At 33.1% G+C, this 16,724-nt stretch overlaps 1 protein-coding gene and 1 pseudogene across 2 annotated transcripts; one reads left to right on the top strand and one right to left on the bottom strand.

The window, feature by feature from the left end:
- The first annotated feature begins 5,356 nt into the window (after positions 1 to 5,356).
- LOC131630071 (disease resistance protein RPV1-like) lies at positions 5,357 to 9,651 on the top strand (annotated as a pseudogene).
- Positions 9,652 to 9,957: 306 nt separating this feature from the next.
- LOC131630072 (disease resistance protein RPV1-like) lies at positions 9,958 to 15,045 on the bottom strand. Of its 2 annotated transcripts, XM_058900869.1 has the most exons (7): positions 14,964 to 15,045; positions 14,647 to 14,838; positions 13,952 to 14,537; positions 11,789 to 12,905; positions 11,297 to 11,575; positions 10,443 to 11,180; positions 9,958 to 10,356 (listed from the first exon to the last, which is right to left on the bottom strand). In XM_058900869.1, the coding sequence occupies exons 2-7, from the start codon at positions 14,804 to 14,806 to the stop codon at positions 9,958 to 9,960; spliced, it is 3,279 nt and encodes a 1,092-aa protein (XP_058756852.1). In that variant the 5' UTR covers positions 14,807 to 14,838; positions 14,964 to 15,045. The 2 variants fall into 2 exon arrangements, with proteins under 2 accessions (XP_058756852.1, XP_058756850.1); XM_058900867.1 differs by lacking the exon at positions 14,964 to 15,045 and having other exon boundaries at positions 14,647 to 14,869.
- Positions 15,046 to 16,724: the final 1,679 nt, after the last annotated feature.

Genomic DNA, 16,724 nt, shown 5'->3' with positions numbered 1-16,724 from the left:
ATATATATATATATATATATATATATATATATATATATATATATATATATATATATATATATATATATATTTGCGTGTGTTAGTAAATTAGGGCGTGAAAAGAAGTTAACCTCGATGTAGATCACTAACAAAAAAGATAAAATATTTCGAAACAACACACGTGACTGCTACACAGACTCGCCCCTAAGGTGCGCCCCTCTTGGTTGCCTTCGATTATACGACCGTGTCCCTCGAATATAGAGGTATCCATTAGCAAAAGTCCCGACGATAAAACAATCTTCGCAAAGATCATAAGTCCCTCGATGACCCTCGATGTTGCCTACGAATATATGATCCAGTCCCTCGAATGGTTGCCTACGGAACGATGATTGTCCCTTTGAATTTGCTAAAGGTACCTCTATCCTGTTGCCTTCAAACGACCTCCGATGACCCTTCGATAGTCCTGCACATCCAATCAATAGGACTACCTACCCCAAATGGTAAGGATAGCCCTATTTCTCTTAGAAGAGTAAAAAGCATAGAAAAAGACTAATTTAGGGTAGTGTTCTTAATATGCTTAGCTCAATTAAAAAAGCTTTTCGCACCTCTCTTTTCAAATACTAAGGCTACACTTTTAAGCTAAAGTCCTTAAAATTCTTTTCAAAACAAACAAAAAAACATGAGCTAAGCAAATTAAGAGCCCGTAGGCAACTACAGATGAAAAGGGTGCTTACACCTTCCCTTTTCATAATCTACCCCCGAGCCCGTTTTTCTTAAAAAGGTCTTTTTTTGTTCTTTTTGCCCTTCCGAGTTATTGGACAAAATAAAAGTCGGTGGCGACTCTTGCTATCAACAACATTTCTAAAAATCAGTTCTCCCACCGTGTTACAAATAATCTTAATTTTGAAACAGAAGAAGAACTGATAATAAAGGAACAAAGTTTTAGAACTTCTAAGAAGATGCACGCATACATAGCTAAACATCTCTCAATCTTCTGAAGAAACAAACTGAAGAAATTATTTCAGGGGGAGCCATAATTCCGAAATTAATTCATAGGGTTATCTAGTTCGGGGGGGACTATACATCTCAGGGGGAGAATATTATTCCTAAGTCTGATTAATCTCATCCAACCCTCTTAAAAGCTTTTTGATTATAACAAAAATGGGGAGAAAGAATAATAGATTTTGATGAATAAGTTGTTGAAAAATAACTTGCTTGATTGAACATATAAAAGGGGATGAAATATACTTGCTTAATTATTATCACCTCATAAAATTGTTCCATCAAAATATACATGGTTTTTGTCATCATCAAAAAGGGGGAGATTGTTAGAACAAGATTGAGAATATATGTTCAGAATCTGGTTTTGATGATAACGAACATATATTTTGTGAGTAACAATTTTACTACTAATGGTTTCATTTAGTGTGCAGATGTTATGCTTAAAAGCCTTATACAAGACTCATCAGTACAAGAGTACAATGACTACATTAGAAACTAGCTCAGATATGAAAGAGTATATAAGGAATCAAACATCCAAAAGATTGACGAAGCTAAACATCATTCATTAGATGTTCTGATTAAGAACACGTTAAACAGCCAAAGTCAGCAGACCAGAAGCAAAAGAAGCAACGATGGAAAAACAAGCCCACTCAGAAGAACAAGAAACATAAATGTCCACATGCAACAAAAATAGCATCAGAAAGAGTATCAAACAAGCTTCAAGGAATTAAACAGAATTATCAGATACATAAAGTCTAGTTACAACAAGAAGATCACATGAATATATGATCAGAAGTTCTAAAGGTGTAACGCAGTGACATACAACTAGCTACAACAAAGAAGTCACACGCAGGCATGAAAAGAAAATACAACCTCAGCCTACAAAGTGCAAAAGCTCAGAATCAAAAGAAAAACTGTTATAAACATCATCATTAGCAAAACGGTTGCAACAATTAAATGGAACAACTCCCAAGATTGATTAAAGAAGCAACCCACATGCAAGGCGTTGGAAAGACAAGATTAGCCAAGGAAACACGCTGCCAACTGTCATCATCACGCTAAGGGATAAGATTCTGCCGTGAGCGACACTTTTCATTCATGATTCAATCGAGACAAAGCATTCAAGGCAAATCTTCAAACAAATCTCAACGGCTAGATTCCAACGATAACACATCAAGCTATATATAGATCAAACTTTAAACTTGAATGTGTGCAACGAGTGAGTATATCCACTATGCATCTACGGAGCGCAACAACAGAAAGATCCTAAGAATCTGTTGAGAGAGTAGAGCATGAGAGCTTAAACAAAGAAATATAAGACCATGCTTCAGAAGTTACACAAAGAGGCAACGTATACTCAGTATGTGACGAAACAAAATAGTGTTGTCATACACGAATCATAAGCCTATGTGAAGAAAAGACTCCAGTAGAGAAAATGTTGCATGCAATGCAGATTCATTTGAAGGGAGCAATGAATGAAAAAGAATGCAAAGATTAAATCATAATTCACTCTACATTAGAATGGCTTAGAAAAATTATATACACTGAGTTGATGCTCAACAGTGTAATAATTATGTCTGAGATCATCAAACTGTTGTATGCTTTACAGAGACAATAAGATCAGCAGCAGAAGACAAAGATAAATTCAAGAAGCAACTCAAAACAGAGTTGTTGCTCTGAATCTGCTTTCAGAAGAAATGAAGATAAAATCAGAAGCAATCTACAATAGAGCGGTAGCTCTTAATCAGCTTAAAAAGATTTGAAGACGAAGACGCACTCAACATATGGAGCTGAAGCTCTTACTCTGTTTACCACCAAGAAGCAAAGATCTCGTTTAGAAGATTCAGGCAAGAAGACTCCAAAGATTATTCACTCACTCATAGTGATTACTTGTCATTGTATCGTATAGTTTGTACTTAGAATATCTACTTATTAAGAAGCATTATATTGAAACCAATTTAATTTGGTCATGATGCCTTGAGCGAACAAGTAAAGGTCAGAAGCTTGAGAAGACAATGATGGTGGTCATTGTGGAAATTCTCTTGGAGACCTAGTGAAGGTCAGAAGTCCAGGAGTCATTGGATGTTATATCTGTGGATCAAATCACTGAACAATCCATTGTAGTTAGTCACGAGCAGTTGGCTTGTGCAGGGATACTAGATTTATGAACATTATATCCATATGGGATCACTGAATGGTTCAGTCATCTAGGGGTTAGTCACTCGCGAGTAGCTTATGCAGGGTTAGTCACATCAGTTAGTTGTGCAGGTTGTTAGTCACGACGGATGATCGTACAGGTGTAATCAAGTTTGGTTATAGTGGATTAAGTCCTATGTTGAGAGGCAAATCACTTGAGGAGGGTGGACTCGAGGTAGCCTTATTCAGAAGGTGAATCAGGATAAAAATGAACGTGTCTTTTACCTTGTGCACAATTCATTTAACTCAGAACATTCACGCAGAATATCTTCAGAATTGTATTGAGACAAGTCAGAAGTTTTGATGATATAAAGAAGTTAAAATGAAAATCTCATTAGTTATGCATCACCATTCCAAACATGCTTCCGTAACATTAATGCATATCCATAAGATGAGATACTAAGAGAAAGAAAAGAATTTAGAGAAAGGGAATTTTAATTTGATAAAGAACACAATTCAATCCCTCCCTTTCTTTTGTTTTTCTCCACCTTCAATTCAAATATACATTTCACTTTCCATACTCATTTCGCTATTCGCTTGGGTACTTTGAGTTTACGTGAGTTTTGAGTAAATTTGAAGACACCCTTAAAATCTAATTACAAAGCTTTATTTATATTACCAATAAGTATCTGTTTCGTGAACTTAGCTCCACGTTCCCACGTTCCTGGACTTAGCTCCACACAGTCACCACTCCACGATCGTTTCATAGTAATTGCTCACTTTGCACACGTTACTTTCGTTGTTTTATTCTTTTTGTCGACATGCTCACATTTCCTTCACGAAATATTCTAAGTCCACCAAGTTGTCAACCTACTTGGCACATCCCCTTGTGTCGACTCTAAGTCTCCTTTGGAAAAGACTCCCCATGTGCTACTTAGCTGGATTTTGTCTCTGTCAAAATCCCAGGTAACAACTAGCTTATAGCTTATTTTCGAGACGTTATTTCAAATAGCATTTTAGCTTATGACTTATAGCTTATCATTTTTTCTTCCATTTTTATCCTTATTATTTTTAAAAAAACTCACTTTTATCCCGTATAATTTATTTTAATTTAAAATAAAATTATTATATATTAAATATTTTTTTGTCATTTTACATTTAAAAATTAGTTGAACCACTAATTTTACCAAACACTTCAATTAACTTATCAGTTATCACTCATCGGCCATTAATTATAAACTATAAACTATTAGTTATCACTCATAAATTATAAACTATCAGCTAACTTATCAACCAACCGATAATTTTACCAAACATAAGAGATAGTTTTACCAAACATAAGAGAAGTGTAGCATGAGATTTATTCTAGAAAAGGATACATTCTAAGTTAAACTTGTTACTTAACAGGCCGTTATTAAGTGTAAATTTTATATATTAAATTTTTTTTCAAATTTAAGATTTTTTTTAATAACCTAGTTTTTAAAAAAGTTGTTTTACCCTGTCAGAGAATCACAACCGTTAATTTGTTAGAAATATTTAATTTTTATTTTAATTTCTAAAAAAATAATATAAATGAGGAGTTGTGATGCATTGATAGTGTTAAAAATTTTACACTGAAAGTGCAAATCAATTAAACTCATTAAAAAATAGGCATTGAACGTAACATTTGATAGGCATATAATGTAATTGTTGACATACAAAAGAATTTGATGTTGTTGTTGATATGTTTGATGGAATGCCTAGGTGGAACATTATGTCAGGTAACATCATATGATCACGGCTTATCTAGAAATGGGCAACACTGAAAATGCCAAGAAGCTGTTTGATGAAATGACTAAGCGGAATGTTGCTACTTGGAATGGATTAATGGTTACTTGGTTGACAAGTTTGGGGCTAATCTAGAGTCTTTGTTCTTGTTTTCAAGGACGGATGTGTTAGGTTTTGTGCCAGATAGGTACTATTTGTTTGGTTAATTAATTTATGCTTAGTTTCTAAATTGTTTGAGATAAATCTAATTGCATTAAAGTAAAAAATATGTGCTATGTTCTTTGGTAGGACCATGCTATTTCATGAAACGGAAGTCAATGTTTGTATAACCAATCATGGCAAATGTGTGAGTTTTAAGTATGACTTTTTTTAATGTAATGTTTAAAAAAGTTGGCAATTCAATCATGTTTCTTTTTTAAATGAAACCATGAAGACTTTTAAAATAGAAGATGTAATGCCACGATTAAATTAATTAGTGTCTTGCTTCTTCTTCTTTCTTTCTTAAAACCACGACCAATCATCAGATCACATTACTGATAAACTTCAAGCAACACTGCCTACACCAAGATATTCATTCATCAATGTCTTCTTTGAAAGATCGCCGACAACGTAGAGATGGTAAGCTAGTAAACCAATAAGGGAGAAAATCTTTCATTTATTTTTCTATATTAGTACATGAATATATTTTGAAGCTGCTAATTCATATTTTTTTGTTTTTGATATGTATATTTTAGTTGGTCTTGATGAAATGGCTGAAGCATTTATAAGCAACTTTAATAGAGTGATCCGCGAATATGAAGTGTTTTTAAGTTTCAGAGGAGAAGATACCCGTGCATCTTTCACTTCACATCTCCATGCCGCTCTTCGAAACGCTGGAATCTCCGTTTTCATGGACGATGATTCGCTTCAAAGGGGAGATCACATTTCAACGTCAATAAATCAAGCCATCGAAGAATCTCAAATTTCTGTGATTGTTTTTTCAAGAAATTATGCAGATTCGCGATGGTGTTTGGATGAGTTGGTGAAGATAATGGAGTGTCGCAGAACCATAGGTCAGGTGGTTTTACCTGTGTTTTACGATGTAGATCCTTCTGAGGTACGTCATCAGAGAGGTGAGTTTGGAAAAGCATTTCAAAGTCATTTGAGTAGACTTTCAAATAAGGAAGGAAGTCAAGACAGGTATGGAAAATCAGTTCGAAACTTTTTAAACAGTCTGTCTATCTTTAAAGACAAGTCGGAGAAACAGGTGCTGAAACGGTGTTGGAGCGCGGCGCTTCGTGAGGCAACAGGGCTTGCTGGGTTTACAGTGCTAAATTCCAGGTAATTCAATTCAGTTCAACAAACATTTGTTTCTTTCTAGTAAATGATTTTGAATATAAAAAGTAATCTATTTTGACTTTTGGAGTATACAATGATAATGATATGTGTAGGAACGAAAGTGAGGCTATCAAGGATATTGTTGACAAAGTTAAATATTTGTTAAACAAGAAAGATATGTTCATTCTCAATAATCCAGTGGGAGTTGAACCTCGAGTGTCAGATATAATTCAACTACTAGACATCCAACAAACAAATGATGTTTTTCTACTAGGAATGTGGGGCATGGGAGGAATTGGCAAAACCACCATTGCAAAAGCTGTTTGCAATAAAATTGGCTATAATTTTGAAGGTAAGAGCTTCCTTCTTAATATTAGGGAGGTTTGGGAGTCAAATGGTGGAAAAGTGTCTTTACAACAGCAACTTCTCTATGGTATTTGTAAAGAAAACGAAACCAAGATACAAAATATTGAGGAAGGGAAAAAAATATTCATGGATAAACTTTGTCGTAAAAAAGTACTTCTTGTACTTGATGATGTGAATACATTGGATCAATTGAATGCTTTGTGTGGAAGTCGAAAATGGTTTGGTTCGGGGAGTAGAATAATCATCACAACTAGAGATGAACATATACTTAGAGCGATTAGAGTCGACAGATTATACACAATGAAAGAAATGGATAAAAGTGAATCAGTTGAGCTTTTTAGTTGGTATGCGTTCAAGCAAGCGAGACCTACAGAAGATTTTGCTGGAGTTTCCTTAAACGTAGTTGAGTATTCTGGGGGATTGCCGCTAGCTTTGGAAGTTCTTGGGTCATATTTGTTTGAAAGGGGGATAGTAGAGTGGAAGTGTGCATTGGACAAGCTCAGAAGAATTCCCAATGATGAAGTGCAGAAGAAATTAAAAATAAGCTATGATGGTTTAAATGATGATACAGAGAAAGAAATATTCCTTGACGTAGCATGTTTCTTTATTGGAATGGACCGAAATGAAGTTATACTTATATTAAATGGATGTGGACTTTTCGCAGAAATTGGGATAAGTATCCTAGTTGAGTGATGCCTTATAACTGTTGATCATAAGAACAGACTTGGAATGCATGATTTGGTACGAGATATGGGAAGAGAAATCATTCGTGAGGAATCACTAAAAGAGCCTGGAGAGCGTAGCAGGTTGTGGTTTGGTGAAGATGTGCTTAATGTATTGTCAAGCGAAACTGTAAGTACTTCATATACTTTTTGTTTTACTAACTTGTACTTAAAATATCTAAAACTGAAGGAATTGAAAAACCAATATGAGTAAATTTTTAGCACAAACGTGTTTTGGTGATTATCACAATAACATAAAAAACTAGTCTAGTTGTGATTTGAAAATTAGTTTGATTGTGATTCCTAGTTTCTAGTAATAGATGATTGGTTTATAGAAAGTTCTTTTATCTGCTTTGTATGTCTAATTCATGCTTGTTTTAATTTTTGGTTCATCATATTTCACAGGGAACAAAAGTTGTTGAGGGACTGGCTTTGAAGTTGCCAAGAGCTAATGCAAAATGTTTTAGGACTAAAGTATTTACGAAGATGACGAGACTCAGGTTCCTTCAACTTACTGGAGTACAACTTAATGGAGATTTTGGATGCCTCTCAAGAAATCTGAGATGGCTTTCTTGGAATGGGTATCCTTTAAAATGCTTACCTACGAGCTTTTATCAAGAAAATTTAGTTTCTATTGTGTTAGAAAACAGCAATGTCAAACTTCTGTGGAAAGAAACTCAGGTATTAATTTTTACACTGCAATCATAAAGATAGTTTGCTTTCAACTTTCACGGTTAGTGATAAATTGTATTTACTTCAACTTACTTTTTATATACCTTTTCTGTTATTGCAGAGGTTGGAAAACCTTAAAATTCTCAATCTTAGTCACTCTCATTATCTGAAACAAACTCCGGACTTTTCAAATATGCCTAATCTTGAACAGTTAGTACTCATAGATTGTCCAAAGTTGTCTGAGGTTTCCCATAGTATTGGATATCTCAATAAAATTCTTCTGGTAAATTTGGAAGATTGTACTAGTCTTCATAGCCTTCCAAGAAGTATCTATAAGTTGAAATCTCTGAAAACTCTCATTCTTTCCGGGTGTTCAGCGATTGACAAGTTGGAAGAAGACTTAGAACAGATGGAATCTTTAACCACTCTGCTTGCAAATAACACTGCAATAACAAGAGTTCCGTTTTCAATAGTAAGATCAAAAAGCATTGGATATATTTCTTTGTGTGGCCATGAAGGATTTTCACGTAATGTCTTTCCATCTATCATTTGGTCTTGGATGTCACCGACAAGCAATCTCCCATCTCCATTTCAAACATCTGCTAGCACGTTATCCTTGGTTGCATTAGATGTACCAAATAGTAGTTCCCATGAACTATTGTCTATGTCCAAGTACCTTTCGTGGCTTCGATGTCTTTGGGTGGAGTGCGGGTCAGCACTTCAACTTGCTCAAGACTCAAAAAGAATTTTGGATGCCTTATATGCCACAAATTTTAAAGAATTGGAATCAACTTCATCACAAGTTTCAAATGTGAAAGCTCATGCATTACATCAATACTACTGTCAAGTGCACATTTCAGAATCAAATACTTTCTTGAGATCTCTTTTTATTCAAATGGGAATGAGTTGCCAAGTCACTAATGTTTTGAAAGAGAAGATTTTACAGGTTTTACATAGAATTCTCTCCCCTCATTTATATCTAATCTTTCCAACTGTCATTTCTTATAACAGAATTCATTTTTGTCATTCCTAATAATTTCTGAGCCTATTTTCACTATTTCAGAATATGGGTGTTAATCGCCATGGTGGTTGTTTGCTTCCTGGTGATAGTTATCCAAACTGGTTAACCTTCAATTGCAAAGGTTCTTCTGTAAATTTTGAAGTCCCTCGAATGCAGGGGCGTAACTTAAAGACAATGATATGCATTGTCGATTCTTCAACCGCGGATAATATAGCATCAGATGGTCTTAAAAATGTGTTGGTGAAAAATTACACGAAGGCCACTATTCAGCTCTATAAGAGAGAGGCATTAATCTCATTTGAAAATGAGGAGGGGCGGAGCTTAGTATCAAGTATAGAACCAGGTAACAAAGTCGAGGTTATTGTTGTTTTTGAGAACAATTTCATTGTCAAGAAGGTAACAATTTATCTCATATATGATGAACCAAATGGAAAAATGATAGAGCAAAGCCCTGATCTAAATGCTCCAAGGGGGAAAAGTAGACTTAACAATTAGATAAGAAAATGAAAAGTATGCTCAAACATGTTTCGGAGAAATCAGTTAACATGTTTAGTTTTTCTTTTGTTGGATTTTACAATCTTGTTATCTAACAAAAGATGTACTTATTGGTTATCTCATTGTAAAATCATTGTTTAAATAAAATTCAAACTTTCATTTTTGATGGCATATCTCACTAAGTTCACATGGTACATATTTTCTAAACAAAAAAGTATGAATATAGAATTTGAATAAAATTGTAAACTAAATAATAACTTGACATTCTGAAAATCTTGTTGACTATTATTTCCTCTCATCTCTAAACATGTACAATAATAAATTAAGCCAGATGAAACTGCATAGGACACTAAAAAGTAACTGTTCATTCTGCACACAGATTTTTATTTGCTGCAGAATTTTTTTGCAGTCACTACTTTTACAATCTCCTCACATCTTCTAGATTCTATCTCATTGTAACAAGATTCTTCCTCTTCCATTTCAAGTGATCAAAGAAAATTTAATGAAACCAAGTTCTTTGTGAATTGGTCCATCATATATGAGATAAATTCTTGTACTCTTTACAACGAAATTGCTCTCAGAAACAACAACAAATTCCACTTTATTACCAATTTGAATACTTGATATTGCACTCTGCAACTCCTCATCTTCAAATGATGCTAATGCCTCGGTCTTAAAAAGCATAAAGGTGGCCTTTGTGTAATTTATCACCAACACACTTTTAATAGGGTCATCTGATGTTATGTTATCCGGGGTTGAAGGATAGACAACACACATAATTGTGTTCAAGTTACGCCCTAACACTATAGGAACTTCAAATTTCACAGAAGAACCATCACAGTTGAAGTTAAAGCAGTATGGATGACTCCCGCCCTTACCCTGTAACAGTAAAAATAGGCTCAAAATTTCATATAATGTTTCAACAATTGAAGATACATGTATATAGAGAGAGTTCAATGTGAAACCTGTAAAATTTCCTCTTTTAGACTTTCTGTTACTTGGCAATTCACTCCAGTTTGAAAAAACCGAGGTTTGAAGGAAGTTTCTGAACCTGAAATGTGAACTTGTTCCATTTCTTCAGAATCTGTGACAGATAAAGCATTTAAAATTATTTTTGCGCTTCGAGAAAGATCAACTTTTGAATCACATTTCACCCATAGACATTGACATTGTGGAAGGTACTCAAACATTGATGATAACTCGAGGGAACTACTACGAGGTGCATTGAGAGGCACAATGGATGAGAGATTATTTCTTGGTGATGTCCAAGACTTGATGATAGATGGAAACACATCACTTGGGAATCCTTCATAGCCGCACAAAGAAATATATCCAATTTTTTGTAACTTTTCTAACGAAAATGGTACTTTTGTTATTGCAGTGTTATTTGCAATGAGGGTGGTTAATGATTCCAACTGTTCCAAATCCTCCTCCAACTTGTCAATCTTTGAACATCCAGAAATGATGAGAGTTTTTAGAGATTTCAGTTTATAGAGACTTCTTGGAAGACTTTGAAGGCTGATACAATCTTCCAAATTTATCAGAAGAACCTTTTTATTATATTCAAAAGTATCGGAAACTTCAGACAACCTTGGACAATCAATGAGTATTAATTGTTCAAGATTAGGTAACTTTGAAAAGTCGGGAGTCTTTGCGAGATAATGAGAATGACTAAGATTGAGAATTTTTAGTTTCTCTAGACTCTGCAAGAACAAGAATGTAGAAAACTTAGAGAAGAAGTATAAAAACTTTGTCAAAATAACCACATGATATGATAATATTAAATATTGAGGGAGTTAAGTGAAATAAAAAGTAATACCTGGGTTTGTTTGTCATTCCACAGATATTTGATTTTGCTGTTTTCTAACTCAATAGAAACTAAATTTCTTAGATAAAAGCTTGTAGGTATAGATGTTAAAGGAAAACCATTCCAAGAAAGCCATCTCAAATTTTTTGAAAGATATTCAAAGTCATCATTAAGTTTTACTCCATCAAGTTGAAGCAATCTGAGTCTGGTCATTTTCTCAAATGCCTTAGTACTAAAACATTTTGTACTAGCTCTTGGCAACATCAAAGCAAGTCCTTCAACATTTGTTCCCTACATATGATGGAAACAAAATTAAAACAAGCATAAAATAAATATACAAGGTAGATAAAAAAACTTTTCATAAACCAATCATTTGTTTCTATAATCTATGAAGCACAATATGATTCACAATCAAGCTAATTTTCAAATCACAACTAAACTAGTTTTATCAAATACTTTAAGTCCAAAATAGAGAGAAAAAATGAATGTAGATGAAGTACTTACAGTTCGTTTTGATAATACCTCAAGAACATCTTTATTAAACCACAACCTGCTATGCTTTTCTGGATTTTTGGGTGAATTTTCACGGGTGATTTCTCTTCCCATATCTCGCAGCAAATCATGCATTCTAAGTTTGTTTGTATCATCAACTGTCACAAGACTTCGCGCCACAAGGATATTTATTCCATTTTCTGGATAAAGTTCACATTCATTTAATATATGTATAACATCATTTCGGTCCATGCCAATAAAGAAACAAGCTATATCAAGAAATATATCCTTCTGAGTGTCATCCTCCAAACCATCGTAACTTATTCTTAACTTCTTCTGAATTTGATCATTTGGGATTGTTTTGAGTTTTTCCAATACACACTCCCACTCTTTTACCTCCCTACCATACAAATACGACCCAAGAACTTCTAAAGCTAGTGGCAATCTCCCAGCATACTCAACAACATTTTTGGAAATTTCAATAAAAACTTCTTTAGGTTTCACTTGCTTGAACGAGTGCCAACTGAAAAGCTCAATTGATTCTCTTTCATCCATTTCTTGCATATTGTAAAATTTATCCACTCTATTCCCTTTAAGTAAATCCATATTTCTAGTTGTGATAATTATTCTACTACCTGAACCAAACCATTGCCGATCTCCACATAAAGCATTCAATTGATCCAATGTATTCACATCATCAAGTACGAGAAATACTCTTTTATGGCAAAGTTTATCCTTTAATATACGTTTTCCTTGGTCAATGTTTTGTATCCCTGTTGTTGTTTCTTTATAGATATCAAAGAGAATTTGTTCTTGTAAAGACACTTGTCCAACATTTTGTTCCCAAACTTCCCTAATATTTGCAAGGAAGCTCCTACCTTCAAAACAACGGCCAATTTTATTATAAATGGCTTTTGCAATGGTGGTTTTTCCCATTCCTCCCATACCCCACATGCCTATTACTAGAACATCACTTGATTGTTGGATGGACGGTTGGATGTCTAACAGTTGAATCATATCATGCACCCGAGGTTCAACTCCCACGGGATGATTGGCAACAAACATGTCTGTCTTGTCTAGCAAAAGTGTAGTTTTTTCAACAATTTCCTTGATAACCTCACTTTGATTCCTATTTAAAATAAATAAATAAATAAAAGTTTATATCTATCTAAGAAGCATAGATTCTGGATCTGTTTGACAAGTCATATTTTGAGCTCATAGTTTATAAGTTTGTATGATAATAAAAGACTTGTTTGATAATAGTCTTTTCGTCACGAGGTTATAGCTTATTTTACTAGCTTATAACTTATTTTTCAGACGTTTTTTAAATAGCGTTTTAGCTTATAACTTATTGTTTTTTCTTCCATTAATATCCTTATAAATTTTAATTATTTTAAATAGGCATTTAATTATTAATTAACAAATGTCTTTTTATATCATTTTACATTTATCAGTTAATTAAACCGTTAATTTTATCAAACACTTTAATTAAGTTATCAGTTATAGTCATCCGCCATTTTCCATCAGCCATTAACTATCAGCTATAAGCTATCAGTCATCTGCCATAAGCTATCAGTCATTCGCTATAGACTACCTTATCACCCAACCGCTAGTTTTACCAAACAAAATCTCTATAAAATATAGACTCGGACACAGATACTTTGACATCAATAATGTCACATATGACAATAAAACCACTACATATGAGTTTAAACTAATCTAATAAAAATTATTAATATATTTTTAAATCTTCATTGATAATATTGTCTTAATACATCTTTAACACTTTTGATCTTAAATGTGTGAAACTTTTTCAAAAAATGTATAAGATATGTTGAAGTAATAAAAAAAAAAAATCACTTCTCTAAGTTGTCAAACGCATATCATATGAGTGTGATAGGAGTATGTTACACATTGATTCAAAAAGTGTTTAACTAAATAAAAAATAGTAATAATAATTTTTTTTAGACATTTGTTTGACTGTTTTGGCCATTGTTTTTACGAGTGTTATATACGTGTTAAACATCAACTTCCGACAATGCATCGTGATTTGTAAGTTTATTTTGTGTCAAAAATACAAGAAAAGTTCGATTAAAAAATAAAAATATAATCAAAAAGTTTTTTTTTTCTTTTCAAAAGACTTTGTTTGAATGAATTCTGGTTGAATTGAGTTACCTGGAATTTAGAACTACAAACCCTGCAAGTCCGGCTGCTTGACCAAGGGCTTCTTTCCATCTCTGAACTCGACTAGGAGACTCGTCTTTACTCTTTAACAAACAGCTCACAACATTTTTAAAGGCATTTGCAACCTTTCTATAGAGTCCTTCCTTTTTTGAAATCCTCTTCAAAAGACTATGAAATGCCTTTCCAAACTCACCAGTTTGGTGACGAACATCAGAAGGATCTACATCATAGAAAACCGGCAGCACCACCACCTGACTCAGTGTTCCGTGACACTCCATTATCTTCACCAACTCATCCAGACACCATTGCGAATTCGCATAGTTTGTCGAAAAAACTATCAGAGCAATTTGAGATCCTTCAATTGCTCGCAGTAATGAAGCTGAAATGTCATTTCCTCTTTTAAGCGAGTCATCATCCTTGAAAACATTGATTCCGGCGTTTTGAAGAGAAGCATAGAGATGCGAAATGAAGGAAGAACGAGTGTCCTCGCCTCTGAAACTTAGGAAAACTTCGTATATTTTTAATGGTGTTTTTCTCATAACTTCTTGCTCACTTTTTATTTCTTCATCCCTGAAAACTATAATAAAAAAATAATAATAGAAGAAGATTAATAAATCTGTGGGTTGAATGAACTAAATACATATAATGAAGTAAAATAACAAAATAAAATTAGAAAAATATTTTACATTGTTCTTGAAAATGAATGGCATTTCGAGTATCACTACGATATCTCGAAGAGAAAGGCCTGCTACGAGATCTCGAAGAGAAAGGCCTGCTACGAGATCTCGAAGGGAAAGGCCTGCTCGTCCGTTTATGGCTGCTGTCGGCTCTCAAAAAGGAAGTCATGGATGAAAGTGTATATCAGTCTTTGTTTGAAGCTGAAAGAGAGAAAGATAATAATGTCGTTAATATAACATAAAAACATAAATATAATAGAATGCAATTTATATTTAATTTCATCTTTAAAAAAAAATCTGATTCAACTTTTGACTAGTTGCCAAACCTGAAAGAGAAATATGTTTGTTTGCTGTGAAGTTTCCTTCAACTTGTGCTCAACTTGATGCAATCATTTGTGCATGTCCAAGAAATTGCTTTGGCCTATAGTATTCCCGGACCACGAATATACGCCATTGACTGGTACAGTTGACAGAATATCGAAGTTAAACCTTTTATTTATAAACATCAAAATTATTCATTAAAAAAATGTAACATCAAGGCTCTGTATTTTGAGCTTATAAGCTCGTGTGATAATAAAAGATATGTTTGGTAACAGTTTTTTAATCACAAGTTTATAATTCATTTTATTAACTTATAATTTATTTTTCAGACACTATTTTAAATAGTATTTCAGCTTATAGCTTGTCATTTTTTCTTCCATTATTATACTTATAAATTTTGATTATTTTAAATATACATTTAATTATTAATTAAGAAATATCTATTTATGTCATTTTCTATTTAACAACTAGTTAAACCGCTAATCTTACCAAACACTTTAATTAACTTATCAACTATCAGTCATCAGTTATAAGCTATAAATTATCTGCCATCAGCCATAAGCTATAAACTATCAGCCATCGGCCATAAGCTATAAACTATCAGCCATCGGCCATAAGCTATAAACTATCAGTCATCGGCCATAAGCTATAAACTATCAGCTAACTTATCACACAGCTAACTTATCACCCAACCACTAATTTTTTACCAAACAAAATCTATGGTTTTTTTTACAAGCCATATTTCGAGCTTATAGCTTATAACTTATAGCTTATAAGCTCGTATGATAATAAAAGACTTGTTTTGATACAATATTTTTATCACGAGCTTATAGCTTATTTTACTTATAACTTATTTTTTAGACACTATTTGAAATAGCGTTGTAGCTTATAGCTTATCATTTTTTTATTCGAATAATATCTTTATAAATTTAAATTATTTTAAAAGTGTATTTAATTGTTAATTAAGAAATGTCTTTTTATGTCATTTAATATTTATCAGCTAGTTAAACCGTTAATTTTACCAAACACTTTAATTAGCTTATCAGCTATCAGTAATCATCCATCAACTATAAGCTATAAACTATCAGCCATCAGCCATAAGCTATAAGCTAGCTTAGCATCTAACCTCTAATTTTACCAAATAGAGCCTAAATGGAGATAAAAATGTGTAGGTACTATAGTAACTACTAAGGGTCTCTTTGATAAAAATAGCGGTTGACTGATAAGCTAGCTTATAGCTTATGGCTTATGGCTGATGACAGGTAGCTTATAATTTATAACTGATGGTTGAGACATATATGCTGATAAGCTGATTGAAGTGTTTGGTAAAATTAGCAGTTCAACTAACTTATAAATGTAAGATGACATAAAAGATATTTAATTATAATTTTTTTATTTTAAATTAAAATAAATTATAAAGGATAAAAGTGAATTTTTGTTACAATAATAAGGATAAAAAGGGAAGAAAAACGATAAGCTATAAGTTATAAGCTAAAACGCTATTTAAAATAGCGTATAAAAAATAAATTATAAGATAGTAAAATAAGCTATAAGCTCGTGATGCAAAGACTGTTACCAAACATGTCTAAATTATCATATGAGCATATAAGCTATAAATTATAAGCTCAAAAGTATGTCTTCTCAAAATTATGTCTTGTCAAATAGGGCCTAACTGTTCTTACAAAAAAATTCTCGTCACTCGATACCATACTCCCGTGGCGAGTATCAACCCTTTATAAATATTCATATTCATATTTTAAGGATAT

This window comes from Vicia villosa, unplaced genomic scaffold (assembly GCF_029867415.1).
Source record: "Vicia villosa cultivar HV-30 ecotype Madison, WI unplaced genomic scaffold, Vvil1.0 ctg.000643F_1_1, whole genome shotgun sequence".
In the NCBI taxonomy this organism is placed as follows: Eukaryota; Viridiplantae; Streptophyta; class Magnoliopsida; order Fabales; family Fabaceae; genus Vicia; species Vicia villosa.
The sequence above is the reverse complement of the archived record's forward strand: the minus strand, read 5'-3'. Positions and strand labels throughout refer to the sequence as shown.

What these genes read in the sequence shown, in the direction of transcription:
- LOC131630072 (XM_058900869.1), bottom strand. Translation starts at nt 14,806, where the DNA reads ATGACTTCCTTTTTGAGAGCCGACAGCAGCCATAAACGGACGAGCAGG. An exon ending in CATTCATTTTCAAGAACAAT is followed by an intron (nt 14,538 to 14,646) that starts GTAAAATATTTT and finishes TTTTTATTATAG; the next exon opens with TTTTCAGGGATGAAGAAATA. An exon ending in GGAATGACAAACAAACCCAG is followed by an intron (nt 11,181 to 11,296) that starts GTATTACTTTTT and finishes TTGTTCTTGCAG; the next exon opens with AGTCTAGAGAAACTAAAAAT.